The 19,914-nt window shown below is 40.7% G+C and overlaps 1 protein-coding gene across 1 annotated transcript in view; it reads left to right on the top strand.

The window, feature by feature from the left end:
• The window catches only part of LOC106084671 (elongation factor-like GTPase 1), a 605,724-nt gene that overhangs the window by 530,833 nt on the left and 54,977 nt on the right, over positions 1 to 19,914 (top strand). The window contains exon 5 of the mRNA XM_059360514.1: positions 510 to 694. Within this exon, the coding sequence (XP_059216497.1) occupies positions 510 to 694 (185 nt within the window). The remainder of the gene's footprint in view (positions 1 to 509; positions 695 to 19,914) is intronic.

Genomic DNA, 19,914 nt, shown 5'->3' with positions numbered 1-19,914 from the left:
GAGCACAGTTGCCATGGTATGAGGCAAGATAAAACTGTCTTGCATCCTATGTCAAGTCGTTTAGTTCTGAAATGTTTGGCGTGTGCTTAAAGCGCGTGCGCACAATACCCCGACCTTAACCATTGCTATGGCTTAGCATCGAAATGACTGTGGACCAAACAAAACAACAAGACTTTGTTAACATTCAGACTTTCTTGGTGTGGAGACAAAATGATGATGAGGAGAACTTGCTATGCCTTACTAAAGAGGAAAATTTGATTGATTATCATTTTTGGTTAAAGATTTTATTTTTAAAAAGTAAAATGTTTATTGTTTTACAATGCACCACTGGAGTTGCTATACTGTTTTGATAGCCACTTTAGGTGATTTTCTAAATTTGCAGCTTTTTGTCATTTCTATATTCCAATATTACTAACCACAATTAAATCATATTCATTAGACTAATTTCCTTTTTATCTTTCTCTTTTTTCTTCTACACCCACCCATCTTCACCCCACATCATTGTGCAGGTAAAATGTATGCTGTTATTGGCAGACGTCATGGCAAGATTCTGTCTGGTGATCTTACCCAAGGTTCGGGTAACTTTTCCGTTGTGGCCATACTACCGGTAATTGAGTCATTTAACTTTGCCCAAGAGATACGCAAACAAACATCAGGGCTGGCTTGTCCCCAACTAATGTTCAGTCACTGGGAGGTAAGTGTATGCCATTCGAATAATTATTAATCTATCGCAGTAGTTGGTCGTCTATGAAACCCACTCATCCCACTTCATTTTTGGTGTAAGTTAGGCAAATATTTTACTGCCTGCCTCTGTTGGGCACAGCAGGATAAGCAATTAAAGTCAATTTGTTGTTCCCATGGCTGGCTATGAATGAACATAAAAGTGGTGATTTCTATCGCATAGTTCATAATACTTACAATCTTTGATAATTCTTTTATTATTTGTATACCCACCACCGAAGGATGGGGGGTATATTCATTTTGTCATTCCGTTTGCAACACATCGAAATATCCATTTCCAACCCTATCTTATATTGGGTTGCCCAAAAAGTAATTGCGGATTTTTCATATAGTCGGCATTGACAAATTTTTTCACAGCTTGTGACTCTGTAATTGCATTCTTTCTTCTGTCAGTTATCAGCTGTTACTTTTAGCTTGCTTTAGAAAAAAGGTGTAAAAAAGTATATTTGATTAAAGTTCATTCTAAGTTTTATTAAAAATACATTTACTTTCTTTTAAAAAATCCGCAATTACTTTTTGGGCAACCAATATATAAAATTCAATTTGTGTTTGTTTGTTTGTCGGTTTGTTTGTTCCGTATAGACTCAAAAACGTCTGAACCGATTACCTTGAAATTTTCGTTTCTCGAAGGAAACATAGGCTTTATAATTTTTTGATATCGGAAGGGGGGGCGGACCCTCCCCTCTACCCAAAAAGTACTATCCAAAAATAAAAGTCGAGCGATCGGGACAATATGGGATTCAAATGAAAGGTATTCAAGAGAATAGTACGAATTTCGTAATAAAAGTTGGGTCCAAGTCCCTGGGGGGCCGCCCCAGCCCCAAAACCTCTGAAAATGGGTTTATTTGACGATCTTGACAATATGGGACTCAAATGAAATGTATTCGAGAGTAGATTACGAATATGGTCAGGAAGAAGAAATATGCTTTATAATTTGTTGATATAGGAAGGGGGCGGACCCTTCTCGTTACCCCAAAAATACCATCCAAAATCACAAGTGCACCGATAAAGGCAATATGAATATCAAATTAAGGGTATTGAAGAGTAGAATACGAATATGGTATTAAAAATTGTGTCCAAGTACCCAGGAAGTTGCCCTAATAAAATATGGGTCCAAGTACCTGGGGGGTCGCCCCAGCCCCAAAACCCCTTAAAATAGGTTTATGTGACTATCATAATAATATGGGACTCAAATGAAAGGTATTCGAGAGTAGATTACGAATATGGTCAGAAAGAAGAAATATGCTTTATAATTTGTTGATATCCGAAGGGGCGGACCCTTCCCGTTACCCTAAAAATGCCACCCAAAATCACAAGTGGACCGATAAAGACAATATGGATATCAAATGAAAGGTATTGAAGAGTAGAATACGAAAATTGTGTCCAAGTACCCAGGAAGTCGCCCTAACCCCAAAATGTCTAAAAACAGACAAATTGATCGTCCATATCAATATGGGGCTTAAATGAAAGGTATTCGAGAGTACATTACGAATCTGGCATACAAAATCAAATCGAAGTGAAGGGGGTCACCCCATCCCTAATAACTCCCTAAATGGGCATATGACCCATCATGACTATATGAGACTCGGTTTGTTTATTTGTTCCGTAGAATCGAAAAAAGGAAACATAGCTTATATAATTTTTAGATATCGGATGGTGGCTGACCCTCCCCCTTACACCAAAAACGCCATCCCAAGCCAAAAGAGGACTGTTGGGCACAATATGGGTATCAAATGAAAGGTATGGGAGACTAGAAAAAGAATATCGCATTAAATTTTGGGTCCAAGTACCCAGCGGGCCGCCCCAACCCAAAAACACCTCTAAACAGAATTATTCGACGTTCTTACCAATATGGGACTCAAATGAAAAGTATGCGGCAGTAGATTACAAATATGGCATAAAAAACTTAGGTTCAAGCAATGGGTGGTCGCCTTACCCCCAAAATACCCCCAAATGGGCATATCAGCCGACCATGGCTCTATAAAGGATTCAAATGAAAGATATTTGGGAGTAGATTAAAAATATGACATTAACATTTGCGTTCAAGTTCTTTTCCTCCTAAAAATATGTTCAATAGATTATTTGACCCATTTTGACTAAATGGGACTCAAATTAAAGTTATTTGAGAGAAGAAAACGAATTTGATATCCAATTTTGGGGGTACACCCTAAATCTAAGGGGTGAACTTTATTTCCGACTATAGCAATATGGAGCTCGAATCATCGATATTTGGGAGTAAAGAACGAATTTGGTATCTATTTTCAGAGCAAAGTGCCGGTGGCCTCCCCAGCCCCATAACACCCTCCAAACGGTTCATTCTTATCGATCATGACAAAATGGCATTCAAAATAAAGGGATTTAAGGGTGGACATGAATTTGATATCCATATTTGAGTCGAAATATCTCCCCTAAAAAGCACTTCTCATTACCCTAATTTCAAAAATACCATTTCTAGGAGATTGGTAATGTGATTAGTTCGAAATTTTTTGCACTCTAACAATCACCAAATCATCCGCGGGGACAGCCCAATACCCGCCAAATGGATATATAGACCACCCACGGCAATATGAGCCATGTGTTTAGGGAGCCGCCCAACCCCAAAAATACCTCACTATTATGGGAATGGGAATTTATTGATTTTTGGGAAATTTATATTCATTTTCGGGACATAGACCCTGGGGTCCACCCCCACTTTCAAACACAACTTATTTACCAACAATGCCATTATGGGACTGGTACGAAATGTATCTGAAAGTAGAGCACGAATCTTATATTTACTTTGATGGCCAAGTGACCACTCCCGAAATACCCCCTAAACCCGAAATATTTACCAATACAGTAATATGGGGCTCAAAAGAAAGGCATTTGAGAGTAGAGTAAAAATTTGCCCAGGATTGGGGTGGTCCCCCAAACACTAAGCCCGGAAAATATATCAGCAACGTGCTCTATTCTCATATATCTATATATCATTTATTTGAACCCCATGTTGCCATTGGCCTCAAAATTGGATATCAATTTCGTTTTCTAATCTCATTTAAACTCCTTATTGCAAAAGTCAGCAAACCATAAATATTTAGTTCCACTCTCTTTAAGATCCAAATTGTCTTGGTGAGCAAATACGTCCTATTTGGGGGTTGTTATGGTGGTGGGACGTCCCCTAGACTGTTGGTCCCTAATGTTGATATCAGATACGTGGTCTACTCCCAAATACCTTTAATTTGAGCCCCCCATGACCGGCTTGGGGGTGTTTTGGGGTATGGGCGGCCACTCAATGTGTTGGCCTTGAAAATATATATCGGATTCGTCTTCCACTCTAAAAGCCCTCTTATTTGAGCCTTATATTGCAATATCAGCAAATACTTGCTATTGGGTGGTGTTGTGGAGGTGGGGTGGCCCAATAGACATTTTTCCCGCGTATTGATATCAGATTCGAGCTTTACTCCCAAAGACCTTTCATTTCAGCCCCATATTGCCATGGTCGTAAATTTGCTCCCTTTTGGGGATATTTTTTTGGGCAGAGGTGGCCCCCCAAACACTTGGTCCCATATTTGGATATCAGATTCTAATTCTACACTCAAATACATTTTATTAAAGCCCCATATTCCCATGTTCAGTAAATAAGTCCGGTTTGGGGGGTGTTTTGGGGAAGGGGAGGACCCCCAGAAACGTGGTCCCACATTTGGATATCAGATTCGTATTCTATTTTTCCATGAATTGAGATATTTTTATGATATTTGAAATGTATAGAGAGGTGTTTGTTAGACGATATGCAAAATTTTAGGGCCCTAGAGAGTCTGGACTCTATTCGTGGACCCTCTGACTAAGTCATCCTCTACCAATTTTAGTTTACGGTACAAAATGTTCATTTGTTGTAAAGTGTTTCTCAAGCTTTATATGCCAAATATCTCTAATTGTTGTAGAGATACTTCACTTACAAACTTATTTTTTTTTCGATTTTTTACCGATTCTGACTTTGTATTTTGTGGCTTGCGAAGACATTTTAGAATAGATTCTAGATAGCTTACAAAATTGACAATTATTGTGCTGTATGGTATTGGGATATACTTCTCTTCAGTCAGAAGTTGTGAGGGTTAGATAGAAATCTTCTTTTAAAGCACTTTCTAGAAATAAAAAAATTTGAAAATCGGACCATAAATGCGCTTTGGCAGCCCGAGCGAAATTTTGTAGGGCCGAGGTGACCAACTTTGAAGGCCCACCAATGGGCTATCGGGCTTTGACCTGATAATATCCCGGCTATAACCATATATAATTTCGTGACCACCATATATGATGGCCTATTTTTTGCTTGCGCAACATATGAAGCGTCTGTGTGACACGGAATTGCTGCGACTGTCCTTGGACGAAAGAAGATCCTCTCATGTCAGAGGGTGACAATGCTGGCTTGCTTGCCTGTGTGTAGGACTGTTTCGACAGATGCACTACAGGTTTGATTTACTCGTAAGTTGCATGGCCGTTCTGCTTCCGAGCAGGCAGATGGGGATGTTAGGCGGCTTCTCCTTTTCGAGCATTTTGATGATAGGTGGAAAACTAAAACGGTGGCAATGGTCGGGTGACTTACGAATTTATTCGTGACGCGACGTTCGTACGAGACCGCCCGGACTTTGGCTTCGGCCTGGGCTTCATACCGACGGGACATGGCCTTTAATGCATTTTTAGTGTGGGAGATCTGAGGACTGGAGGCATGTACTGACTGAATGCCCGTATTATGGAGACATTAGAGATTAAGGCGCGATGGGAATTAGCGAGGCGGTGTGGGATTTCAGTAGGGCGCTTGAAGCTGAGACGACTGTTGCAAGGCTGGCCACCTTTTCCCGGAAAGTATTTATTAGAAGACGGACAAGACTTAGTGGAGGCATGGATACACGCTAGTTATCCATGACGAGGTGTTGCTGTGCTGGTGCGACCGAGTGATTTGGTGCTGCGCATGATCTGGCCTGGCACTTGCCTTGCCCATATTGATGCTGAGGCGTTTGCCCATCGTTGTGGCCGCGTAGATTGTAGAGTCATATTGGAGCGTATATGTGTGGCGTAGTCTGTGGGAACTGCCGTGTCCTGTCTGTGTTTGTGTATATCGTCCTGATGTATGTGGTTTTGGTGCATACTTTCATATGCTGGCTTTAGGTCGGCTTAGGGCGATTTCTTTCTTCCAACTGGTAGTAGTCTTTTAAGGCTACAAAGTCTGACAGGAGACCTTAATCTGGTACCACAGGTGTCGGTAGCCTCGTGAACTTCGCTTTCATGCTGACAACGGAGAGGCCCCAGGGGGGAGCAACGTGGTGGCTATGGTTTGTACCCAAATCGCGGGTAGATCATAAGCTTGCATTTTCAAGCGTGACCCATAGATCGGAAGAAGTCGTAGGTAGTGCTCCGCTCCTAACCAAGGAGGTGAACACGTCCAAATACGTGGGTTCAAATTGGTACTCACACATGGGTTACCACATGTGAGGTCGTTGATAGACGCATTGTATTCACCCTTAGGCCTTGGGCCTCGCCGGTGTGAGCCGTGATGGCAGGCATCTGCGTCAAACACCACATTCGTATGCGGTGTGCCGCAGTGCGACACCTCTTTGGGGAGACATGACATCTATGCATGGGTGCTATACCTCACAAATGTCGCTGGCTTCAAGAGGACAAAACCACCGCTGGATAATATGTTCTCACGAGGGTTTGAACCCTTGAATTCAGCGTCATTGGCGGAAATACTATCCTTTGCGCTTCGTTGGCCTCCTCCAAATAAATCCCCTTCACGTTACTTCGTGGTTGCCATAGATGATGTTGATAAGTAAGACTTTACACTAGTAACCAGTGATATGGTCGACGAGAAAGTGGAGTTTTCTATGCTTTTTACTCCATGATGTTTCCTGCTCAACATTGTCCATCACCCAACCGAACCGAAACATGGTGATTTTAAATAACGGAAGGGTTTGGCCTTAAACTCAACAGCTTGACTCTACAGCTTTAGTAAGTGATTGTTAGCAACTTTAATATCGTAGAGCGGATATTCCTTTCATTAGTCTCACAGACTGATTTAATTTGAGGTTGAAACTGTTGTTGTCCGTCTGTCGCCCTATGCCTTAACTTGTTATGTTTCCACTTTTGGTTTGCGGCTTCTGTATTCAGGGCTAACCATTCACATTGTTTTTGTTTTGTTCAGTTCTCTGTTTGTCTTAACTTTGACTGGGTTCTTATGATTTGTGGTGTTTGTTCGCATTTGGATTGCAATGTTTTTGTGGTCAAGTAAGACGTGTGTCTGGGGATGTTGTGGTTTTAATCAATCAATTTCTTTATGCTGGTGTTCCACTAAAAACGTGCGAGGCAATTGAATGTAACAACAGTTGAGTCAAGAAAAGACAAAGTGCTGGGAAAATTATGGATCTATAGAGAGGAAAAGAAAATTAAGGGTAGGTGTACATATTAGAAAAATATGACAAAGTTGCTGGTTTATTCATGTGTTCTCTTGTAGTTATGTATTGGGTTGCCCAAAAAGTAATTGCGGATTTTTTAAAAGAAAGTATATGCATTTTTAATAAAACTTAGAATGAACTTTAATCAAATATACTTTTTTTACACTTTTTTTCTAAAGCAAGCTAAAAGTAACAGCTGATAACTGACAGAAGAAAGAATGCAATTACAGAGTCACAAGCTGTGAAAAAATTTGTCAACTCCGACTATATGAAAAATCCGCAATTACTTTTAGGCCAACCCAATAGTTTCCCTCCATACATCAACAATCGCTTCCAGGGTGTACATTTGGTCCTTAAGCGAGTCTTAAACTCATATTTCGAGTTATTATTAAGTGTTATTGAGGTGCTAACAGTTTCCTTAGTTGCTTAAACCTTTAATTTTTACAAATTCCTTTCTTCACACCAAAACTCCTTGACATTTCCATTGTGGCTCTTGCTTGGTAACAAACATTGTGCTACAAATCCCAACAAAGAAGTCTTACAAACTCAAACTTAACACCAATTGACTTTTTTTTGTATTTAAAATTCTTAGGCATAAGGTTATGAATAGTTTGCCTGCCTTATGCTGCCCCAGCTGTTCTGGCTGTTCCTGCTGCTATTGTTGCTGAGATTTTGGTCTGCACTGACTAACATAGTTTGTGGTCCAGAAATATGAAGTAGCTACACAGATACGTGCTAAGTTTGGCCGGGCCGAATCTTATATACCCTCCAACATGGATCGCATCTGTCGAGTTCTTTGCACAGTATCTCTTTTTAGGCAAGCATAGAATAATGAATAAGGACGGAGGAGGAGGAGGAGCTATATCAAGTTATAGTCCGATGCGGGGCTCAAGTAGCAAAATCGGGGGATCGGTTTATATGGAAGCTGTACCAAGCTATAGATCTATTCAGACCATATTGTACACGCATATCGAAGGCCATGAGAGAAGCCGTTGTACAAAATTTGTGCCAAATCGGATGAGACTTGCTCTCTCTAGAGGCTCAAGAAGTCAAGATCCCAGATCGGTTTATATGGCAGCCATATCAAGTTATGGACCGATTTGAACCATATACACAGTTGTTGGAAGTGATATCAAAACACCACGGTCAAGAATTGCGCCCTCTAGAGGCTCAAGAAGTCAAGATCCAAGATCGGTTTATATGGCAGCTATATCAAAACATGGACCGATTTGGCTCATTTACAATCCCAACCGACCTACACTAATAAGAAGTATTTGTGCAAAATTTCAAGCGGGCAGCTTTATTCCTTCAAAAGTTAGTGTGCTTTCGACAGAGAGACGGACGGACAGACGGACGGACGGACATGGCTAGATCGACTTAAAATGTCACGACGATCAAGAATATATACAGTTTATGGGGTCTAAGGCGCATATTTCGAGGTGTTACAAACAGAATGACGAAATTAGTATACCACCATCCTATGGTGGAGGATATAAAAACAGATACATAAACATATCCATGAGTTGGCCTTAGGGAAGACAAGACATTTCATTGGTTGGTCAAGAATGCAAGAAACCCTAAAACCCAAAACAAACTTGGCCACAACCATATTTTTCTGTTTTTGAGTTTTTACAAGTTTTTGACTTTCGATTCCTTTCGGGCAATAGGAGTATGGTTGGTCTGTTGCGTCGAAGAAGAGTTCGTTTATAAAAGTTTTTGTGGCAGCAACCTTGTGTTTTATTTGTGTCACAGAAGTTAAAGGTAGGAAAGTAAATATGTGCTCAGTTTGACCAGGACGTATCTTGGGAACTCATTGCCATGCAAATTTGCCCATGAACATTCCATTAAGGAACAGAGGCAAACTTCCCACATATCACTGACTGCTGTCCGATTCAACTTTAAGCTCAACGATAAGAGGCCTCTTTTTTATGGCCGATTCCAAACAGCATGTCACAGTGCGACACTTCTTTGGGGAGAATTTTTTACTTGGCAAGATACCTCACAAATGTAGCCAGCATTAGTAAGGGAATAAACCTGAAATTTTTTTTGATATTCTCGACAGGATTCGAACTTAAGTGTTCAGCGTCATAGGCGGGCATGTTACCCTCTGCGCTACGATGGCTACCAGCAGACAACATACTACGGCTTAAAATCAGTGTTGTTTCTTATAACAAAGAGAAAAATTTCATTTTGATGTTGTTGCTCAAAAACTAAAGAAGAATTTTATAGGATGCTAGCTGAACCGGGCCTGCTCCGCTGCGCCTTCTTTTACTTTATATGGCACAAAATTATCCTTTTAATATTTATTTACCATGCACGGGATAGCTATGAGCACCACACTGTCTTGAGTATTGAGGTCCAATCTGTGTGGGGTTCATTGCTGCCACGAGATGCTTAGCTGCGAGGTACCCGGTTGTCCACAGGTTGAGGATAGTGGAATGCTCCATATAGAGTAGTTGCAACGGCTGTTGCTGACAATCAACGGTATCGAGGGGAAAATCTCAGTGAGAGGCCGGGCGGCATCGGCTCATGCACAAATACTGAGTACCTATGATGCTCTGTATGACAAAGCGAGTTGTTGGCGCCATTAAATAACCAATGCCCATCATGATCGCGCTGTGATCGGTCCTTTGGACCGGAACGAACTTGCTCACCTACAGGAGCTTGACAAGAATCGCTACCTCTAAGAAAATGTGGAGGTAGCGATGTACTCCACTCTTAATAGACTTTATTTGAGCCTGATATTCTCATGATCTTCGATTTAGAGGTGTTTTCGGGGCTGAGGTGGTCCCCCAGGCACATGGCTCTGAAAAAACTATAAGCATCGTGCTCTACTCTCAAATACCATTTATTTAAACCTCATATTGCCATTGGATTAAGGACATTTTAGGGGACGAGGCGTCCCCCAACACTTGGTCGAAAAATTGGTTATCAAATTCGTTTTCTAGTCCCCAGTACCTTTCATTTGAGCCACATATGGCCATGGTCGGTAAATTTGTACTCTTTGGGGGGTGTTTTGGGGAAGAGACGGTGCTCCAAATACATGGTCCCATATATGGATATCAGATTCGTATTCTACTCCCAAATACCTTTATTTGAGCCCCATATTGCGATGGTCAAGGAAAGGGGTATACCCACAGAAAATTGGTCCCGAAAGTGGGTATCAATTTCGTGCTCTACTTCTCAATAAGTAAAAGGGTGGACCCCCAGAAACTTGGTCCCACATTTAAATATCAGACTTGTATTCTACTTGCAAATATCTTTCATTTGAGTCCCATATTACCATGGTTGGTAAATATGTTTGATTTAGTGGTGTTTTGGAGGTTGGGGTGGTCCCTCTAACACTTGGTCCGACAATTGGATATCAGATACGTTTTCCTATTCTAAATACTTTTCATTTGAGTCCCATTGGTCTTGATTGGTCTAAATAGATATTTGGTGGATTTTAGGGTGGGGCACCCCCCTACGTACCCCATCCGAAAACAAATGTACCAAATACGGTCCAAAGCGGTCAAGAACCTAATATAGCTCCCAAGTAAACCGATCTCCCGATTTGACTTCATGAGTCCTTACAAACCACAATTATTTTCCGATTAGGCTGAAATTTTGCATGCAATGTTTTGTTATGACTACCAACAACTGCGACAACTACGACCCAAATCAGCGTATAACCTGATATAGCTCCCATATAAACCGATCTGCCGATTTGACTTCTTTAGCCCCTCTTGGCCGTAAACTTGGTCCAATTTGTCTGCCAAGTATGGTCCGAATCGGTCTGTAACCTGATATAGCTCCCATATAAACCGATCTCCCGACTTGACTTCTTGAGTCCTTACAAGCCACAAATTTTGTCCGATTATGCGGAAATGTTCTGCTACGACTTCCAACAACTGTGCCAAATACGGCCAAAATCAGTCTAGAACCTGATATATTACCCATCTTAACCGGTCTCTCGATCATCCTTATTCGGTTCCTAGGTGGTTTAATTTTTGCTGTTTTGACAGAAGTTTGGTATATAGAATAAAATTATGCCCTACAAATGAATTTATTTTTAATAAATTTTTAGTAGAATCCATTGGGGTGGGTTCCCAAGATTCGGCCCGAACTTGGCATGCTTTTAGTTGCATTAAACTAGTCCAAACGCGCCCGCTCTTCTGCGCCTTCTTCCACTCTCATATATCTTTTTCTTTGAGCCTTATATTCCTGCAGGGGGTACTGATAGGGTTCCACAGTCCCTTAGACATGTCGCCCTGAACGTGGGTATCACATTCGTTTTCTACTCCTCAATTCCTTTCACTTGAGCCCCATAAATGCATAGTCGCTACATATGTCCGAATGGGAAGGTGTTTTGGGGGTGGTTGGCCAACCAAATGCTTGGTCTCGACAATTGATGATACATTTGTGACCCTTGTTGTAGTGGTCGGTAATAAGTCTAGTTTGGTGGTGGGGCACACCCCCATGCACTTGGTCTTGTGATCTACTCTCAATTACTTTTCATTTGATCCTCATATTACCATAGTCGGTAAATATATCCCGTTTGGGGGTTTTTTCTGGGTGGAGTAGTCCACAAATTATTTCACCCTAAAAGTGGATACCAGACTTAACTTCTGCTCTAAATTAACTTTCATTTAAGTTCCATTTAGTGTTGATCGGTATATATTTCGGTTCGGTGAGGAGTGGTCCCCTCAGGTACCCAACCCCAAATTTGGTTACCAAATTTTTGTTTTTAGGTCGCTAAAAGCGTGCAAACAAAATTTCGCTTGAATTCCTAGTGAATTTTTATACACTGTGCAGCATAGTATGATGGTTATGCCATCATTGACCACTGAAAAAGAATGACCTTGTGTTTGTTTGTATGTTGTTGTTGGCATTGCTGTTGTTGGTATTGTTATTTGTTCTGATTTCCTGTTTGTTGTATTCCCAAGTTTTGTTTTAAAAATTCTACGCTCTTCTTTTTCCCCCCTTTGACACAATCTGTGGAGAGTTTTAGTTGCTTATATTCTTGTTGTTGCTATTCACTTTCCCAATGAGTTTGATTCGCATGAGTTTGTTGCTCTTTACTCTTGTCGCCTGTGGTGGTGTTGGTGTTGCTCGAGTTCTGTATGTAGTTATTGTTGTTATTGGTATTTTGGTTTAAATTGTTCATTCTATTGGCAACTATCAATCAAATTTATTGTGTGTTTCGTTTTTCAACGTTCTTACGATACACTCACTCTCCGGCAATGGGGTCTTTTGTGGCAGGGTGTTGTTGTTGGACAGTTCAATTAATTTGTTGTTTGTTTTGTATTTTTTATTTGTTTTGAATTTTTTTGTGTTTTTTTTTTTTTGCTTTTTAGTGCTCTGTTAACTTGTCCCATTCTCCGTTTGTTAATGAGAAAACTTCCGGCCATTATTGTTGTCTGTCTGTCTGACTGTCTGTCCGTCCATCTATTTATCTGTGTGCCGTTTCCTCTCCATTCTTTTGAGACAATTTCGTCGTCTCTTGTCACCAACGTTTTTCTGTGGTCCAATCGTGAATTACAACGAGAGGCTTACAACAGAATGAATGGAAAAGAATGGTAAAGTAATCTGTGTAATTTTGTTTCATTAGATGAGATTACATGACGGAAAGGGAAGAAGACCGCCTAACACAGTGACTGTGTCGAGAGGAAGTAGTTGTTCGGTGTTGAATATGCAGAGAGAAAGCAGGACATCATAAATAAACGTATTTCCTTGATATTAAAACAAGTAAAAAGGCATTAAGTTCCTCTACCGTCACAATCCGATGAAAATTGGATAACTTATGCACCCAAATACGGCACGGGCATTGCGTGGTCTTAAAAATATAAGTCACTGTTGAATTTTCAAACTTCAGCAAAGTCAGGTAATAAATAAAGCTTTTTTCGAGCTTTAGACCCTTAACCGGCATATCGGTCTATATGACAGCTATATCTAAATACAGTCCTATTTGTACCATATTTGGGTCGGATGGCGGGTGGCCTAAAACTACTCACTGTTTAAAGTTTCAGTGGAATTGGATAAAAAAATAATGCTTTTATAGGCATCAGACCGTTTATCGGGAGATCGGTCTATCGTTTTGAGAAGGATGTCGAGAAATTTGGGAGAGTCCCTTGATCAAGGGCCGTCATTCCTATAAATGACCACTAGCCATGAATTGGTGATGCCTTCCGTCCTTCGACTTCAGACCCTTTATCGGGAGATCGGTCTATAGGACAGCTATATCTAAATACAATCCGATCCAAACCATATTTGGGACGGACGTTGGGAGACCTAAAGCTACTCACTGTTTCAAATTTCAAATCGAAATCGGTTAAAAAATAAAGCTTTTATGGGCTTCAGACCCTTTATAGAGAGATCGGTCTATATGGCAGCTATATCTAAATATAGTTCGATCTGATCTATATTTGGGTCAGATGTTGGTAGGCCTAAAACTACTCACAGAATTAGGCTCTAATATTAAAAGTGATCCGATTAATATATCTATTGACCTTGCAAGCGTGGCAGATTAAGGCTTGCATATTTGATTTTTGTGGTAAACAAAACCATCTAAGTTTTACTCGGATGTACACCTAAACCACTGCACGTGGCCCAGGTATCCGGTGACTTTAGGGCCTTAGGTCCCAACCTTTGATCCCTATGTGGTCAAGACTGACAAGTAGCTTGTTGGTTCCAGTTATGGTCATCCCACTCAGTGCAGTGTTCTGCACCATGATAGCTATACAGTCCATGAAGTACAACTGCACGCCAAAGTTACCCAGAACGTAATCTATCGCCGAGGAACTGACGTTATTGAAGACACCATATATGTTCAGGAAGGTGGCCAGTGTGTACTGCCTATATTCTAAGGACTTCTCAATGATCCTAACATCCTCATGCAAGGCTGTATCCGTTGAGCGTTCCTTTAGTTAGGTATGTTGGGAGGTGGGTATGTTGCCCGAACCATCTATCTTTTCTCAAATATACCCATTAGCTAGCCTTTCTAGCGTCTTTAGCAGACATGATGAAAGACTTATCGTTCGAAAGTCCTGTGCATTTTCCTGCCTTGGGTATTAAGACCACCTTTACATGTCTCCAGCTCAAAGTTATGTAATTGAGGAATAGGCACATTTTATAAATGAACGCTAACCATGGGTTGATGATGCTTACCGCCCCTTTTTTTAGCATCCTTGGTGTAATGCCATCCGGTTTCTGGGATTTGTAAGGTGAAAGATATTTATAGTCCACTATCATGCCGATCACGTTGTTCTTTACTTGAGTTGATGTGGTTCGCACTTCAGTGGCCTCAACCGCGTATCAGAAAAGCCGTTTTAAGGAGGATGTCGAGAAATTCGGTGTAGATTCACTTGATCAAGGGCCGTCATTCCTATAATGCCATCCGGCCCTGAGATGTGGAAGGTGCAAAGCTATTTAAGTTCAGAATTCCTTATCTGGCCTAGCCATCTTGCCGATCTCTATGTTCTCAATCTGAGTTGGGAAAACATCGACCCTGTCATTCCCCTCGGTATACCGTCTGTGGCTCAGGACTTTGAATCTTACACGCGTACGGCCTAAATTCCAAACCGCCGCCTAATAAATTTTGTACATGGCCCCTGTCTGTAACCGGACTTTGATATCGAGTTTGCATCACTAAATTCACTTCCATTCCATTTTACTAATCTAGTCTTTCCTTTTGTAACACCTCGAAATATTGATCGGTGTCCCCATAAAGTTTATATATCCTTGATCGTCTTGACATTCTAACTCGATTTAGCTATGTCCGTCCATCCTTCGACGGTCAGACCCGTCGGTCTGTGAAAATCACGATAGCAGTCGAAAGCGTAAAGCTAGCCACTTGAAATTTTGCACAGATACTTCTTATGGATGTTATTGTTGTTGTTGTTGTAACTACATTTCTATGTAGAGGAGGCGATCCTCGACCAGCTCCATGGCTGACCAAGCGGTAACGTTATAGCCATTGGTTATTTAAAGGCGCCAATAACTCACCTTATCATATCGAGTATCATTGGCACTCAGTATTTAAGCAAGAGCTGGCGCCACCCGACTTCTCACTGAGACTCTCCACTCGATATGGCGGATTGTCCGCGACTGCAGTTTCAGCTACTTTGTATATGGAGTATCTCTCTATCCGCAACCTGTAAACGTGGCTACATCTAAAGGTGGAAATCTCAGCTGAGAGCTACCGGCTCAGCTGAGATTTCCAATCTGTGTTGTGCTCATAGTTATCTCGTGCTGGGATGATGAAAAGATTTGGATTTAGCTCCCATATTTAGTGTTCGATTTGAATTATTAGGTCCCTAGAAGCCGCAAACTATGAAATGAAGTGTTCTGTTACGTCTTCCAACCACTGTGACAAGTACGGTCCAAATCCGTTAGCTCCCATATAAACCGATCTCCCAATTTGACTTCCTGAGCCCTTACAAGGCGCAATTTTTGTCCGATTTGGCCGAAATTTTGAAATGTAGTGTTCTGTTACGACTTCCAGAATCCGTGCCAAGGACGGTCCCACTCAGTCTTGACCCTAATATAGCTCCCATACAAACAGATCTTCCGATTTGACTTTTTTAACCTCTAGAAGCCAACAACTGTGACAAATACCATCCAAATCAGCTAGCTCCCATATAAACCGATCTCCCGATTTGACTTCTTAAGCCCTTACAAGCCGCAAATTTTTGTCCGATTTGGCCGAAATTTTGAAATGGAGTGTTCTGTTACGACTTCCAAAAACCGTGCCAAGGACGGTCCCACTCAGTCTTGAGCCTGATATAGCTCCCATACAAACAGATCATCCGATTAATTTTTAGCCTCTAGAAGCCACAGTTTTTGTCCGATTGAGCTGAAATTTTTCAAGTAGTCTTCTATTCGAACTACCAACAATCTTGCCAGGTATCGTTCGAATCGGTCTATAACCTGATATAGGTCCCACATAAACCAATCTGCCGATTAGACATAGTGAGCCTCTAGAAGCCGCAATTGTTATACAATTGGGCTGAAATTCTGCGTTTTCTTCGTTGCGACTTCTAACAATCTTTCCAAGTATGATCTAACTCGGTTTATAATTTAAAATTTTTCCTAATTTGGTCGGTAGCAATTTTTAGCAGAATCTACGGCGTAGGGTTCCCGAGATTCGACACGCAAACAATTTGAGATATTTCACCAACTTTATTATCGGCTTGAAGTACAATCCTGTCGGCCAGGTCCATATCTTACAATTCGATCATAAATAATCAGTGAGAATGGTGCGATAGCGTTGTCCATTTACGGTAACGTGAGGATTGGCATTGTCGATGTATGACCCAATGGCTCCGCCGGCATGCAAACCGCCTCAAACAGTTATTTTTTTGCAGATGAAGTGTTGATTCTTGAAACGTATGTCGATTTTTGTTCACATGCAGGTTAAGTTCGAAGATGGACTATATCGGACTATATTTTGATATAGCCCCCATATAGACTGTTCCTCCGATTTAAGGTCTTAGGCCCATAAAGGCCACATTTATTATGCAATTTTGCCAACATTTGGGACAGTGGGTTATGTTAGGTCCCTCGACATCCTTCTTCAATTTGGCCCAGATCGGTTCAGATTTGGATATAGCTGCCATATAGACCGATCTCTCGATTCAAGGTCTTGGGCCCATAAAAGACGAATTTATAGTCCGATATCGGCAAAATTTGGGACAGTGAGATGTGTTAGGCTCTTCGACATTTTTCTGCAATTTGGTCTAGATCGGGTTAGATTTGAATATATTGTAGCTGCCATATAGACCGATCTCTCGATTTAAGTTCTTGGGCTCATAATAGGCGCATATATTTTCCGATTTCTCCAAAATTTGGGACGGTGAGATCAGTAAGGTTCTTCGACATCTTTGTGCAATTTGGCTCAGATCGGTCTAGATTTGGATTTAGCTGCCATATAGACCGATCTCTCGATTTAAGGTCTTGGGCCCTTAAAAGGCGCACTTGTTGTCCGATGTCGTCGAAATTTGGGACAGTGAATTGTGTTAGAGCCTTCGACATCCTTCTTCAATTTTGCTCAGATTGGTCCAGATTCGAATATAGCTGCCATATAGACCGATCTCTCGATGTAAGGTCTTGGGTCCATAAAAGGGGCATTTATTGTCCAATTTCATCGAAATTTGGGACAGTGAGTTGTGTTAGGCCTCTCGGCATCTCTTTTCAATTTGGCCTAGATCGGTTAAGATTTGAATATAGCTGCCATATAGACCGATCTCTCGATTTTAGGTTTTGGACCCATAAAAGGCGTATTTATTGTGCGATTTCGTCGAAATTTGGAACACTTAGTTGTGTTCAATTTGGCCCAGATCGGTTCAGATTTTAATATAGCTGTCATATAGACTGATCTTCCTATTTTAAGTCTTGGCCCCATTAAAAGCGCTTTACTTACTTTAATTGGCTATGGCAGAACATAGCCCAACATAGAATAGCCCTCCAAGCGCCTCGATCTTCTGTGCTCATTCTAAAATCTCTGACACCAAGTTTCGAGGTGTCACCCACCACTTGATCTTTCCTTCGGGCTTTAGGTCTACACGGTTAGCGTGTACCATCGTGTTTGCCTTCAAAAGACTTCTTTGCTGGGGCTTTTTCATTCATTCTGACAACATGACCTAGCCAACGCAGCCGTTGTATTTCGGTTCATGTAATTATGCTATAGTCGGCATACAGCTTATACAGCACGTGCTTCATACGTCGCCTATATTCTCCATTAACGCAAACTGGTCCATATATTTTAAGAATAATCTTTCTCTCAAATACTCCAAGCACTGCCTCATTAGCTTTCACAAGTACTCATGCTTCAGAACCATATAACAACACGGGTAGTATCAGTGTCGTATGTGTAGTGTAATCTTCGTCTGTCGAGAAGTGACCTTGTTTTTAAACTGCTTACTTAGTCCAAAGTAGCATCTGTTTGCCAGAATTATTCTTCGCTTTATCGCAAAACTGGTATCATTCGTTTCGATTACGGCGGTGCCAAGGTAGATGTAAAGTTACTGATTATCTCAAAGTTGTGGTTCCCAACATTATCCATTTATAAAAGGCGCATTTATAATCCGATTGCTCTGAAATTGGACACAGTGACTTCTGTTAGGCTTTTCGACATCCATATCGTATATGGTTCAGATCGGTCTATATTTGGATATAGCTACCAAGAAGATCAATATTTTGTTCTACAAAATTGTACAATGACTTGTACAGTGTGCAATGACCACTCAATGTCCGTACCGAATTTGGTCCACATCGGACCATTTTTCGATATAGCTGCTATGGGGGCATAAATTATGCATTATTCACCGGATTATGATGAAAGGTGGCTTACGCATATTCCTGAGGTCGTGGATATCCAAACGAACTTCACACCTTTTTACTTGTTTTTAAACATTTTTTCTGGAGCTGTCACACAGCGCAAACATTAACACAAAATTCCTACATCCCGCTGGCATTTTTAGAGATTTTATAAACGACAACTGTATGTGTGGGTCGCTCCTGAAAAATACGATATACATTTTTCGTTTGATATTATTCTCCTTGCTAAATTTTGCCAACAAATTGCCCAACTATTCCCAAAAAACACTCCTACCTTAGTTTTTTTGTTATACTTTTATAACAGCTAAACAAAATCGTATAAATTTTCATTTGTAGACCACAATTGCATTGCAAACTACAGACTACAAATTTGAAAGCAAAACTCAGTTATTTAGATTGCTTTCAATTAAATTGCAATTAACTGCCCACCATCATGCTGGTTACCAAACGTACACGGGCTAATCTTTTCAGAGTCATGGAGAGACCACCATGCATTCATACGGAGACAAACTGGCGCAGCAACAGACGGACGGACATGTTTTATACACTTTGATTTATTAGTGTCAACGCAGCTCATTTTCCCACAAAATCATGACAGACAATTTCAAACACTTTAATGCGTACAATTGCAAATGATATGATTTAACAAAAACAAAAAAAAGTTGCATGTGCAAACTACGACAGTAAGTGGCAACTATATCACTGTTACCAAAAACAATGGTATACGTATGTTTGTTCAAGCTACAATAGTAAACATTAACAATTAACAACCCAATAAAGCGGCATCAACCCACAAAGTTTTCAGTTGAGATCATACTGCAAACTTTTGAAAGTTTATCTGATGATATGGTGGCAGCTATGTGTAGTGCATGCTGAACCCTTGAAACAGTGAAACAGACAACCAGGCAAGCTGCCTACCACTTACAACGACATATCATCATTTGCCATGAATCTGCCCCAAAACTCCCCCCACACACACAAACATATACAAAAAAAAATATAAAACCCACTGCAATGGGAAACTGCATTTAATATGCCAAACTTAAACTCGTATGAAACATTTCTAATGGAGATATACCAGAAAATACCAGGGAACGCGAATATTTGATATGAAAATTTTCCCTTATTTCCAAAAAGATGAAATCTCAACAAAATGTTGTTGTTATACGATTTTTATACCCACCACTTCAAAAAAGGAGGGTACACCCAGAAAAAAGTTGATACCAAACGTGCTCATTTCAATGCCATACGGTATTGATAGTAAAGCAACACCGTATGGTACAAAAACAATACCGGATGGTATGCATGAAATATAAAATGATTAATACCGTTTGGTATTAGCCTTATTACCGAACTGGTATTGGTTTTAATACCAGTCGGTTAGCACCAGACCGTTTAGTACCAAACCGTTATTGATTATTCAACCCCATAA

Source organism: Stomoxys calcitrans, chromosome 1 (assembly GCF_963082655.1).
Source record: "Stomoxys calcitrans chromosome 1, idStoCalc2.1, whole genome shotgun sequence".
NCBI classification, from domain to species: Eukaryota; Metazoa; Arthropoda; class Insecta; order Diptera; family Muscidae; genus Stomoxys; species Stomoxys calcitrans.
The sequence above is the reverse complement of the archived record's forward strand: the minus strand, read 5'-3'. Positions and strand labels throughout refer to the sequence as shown.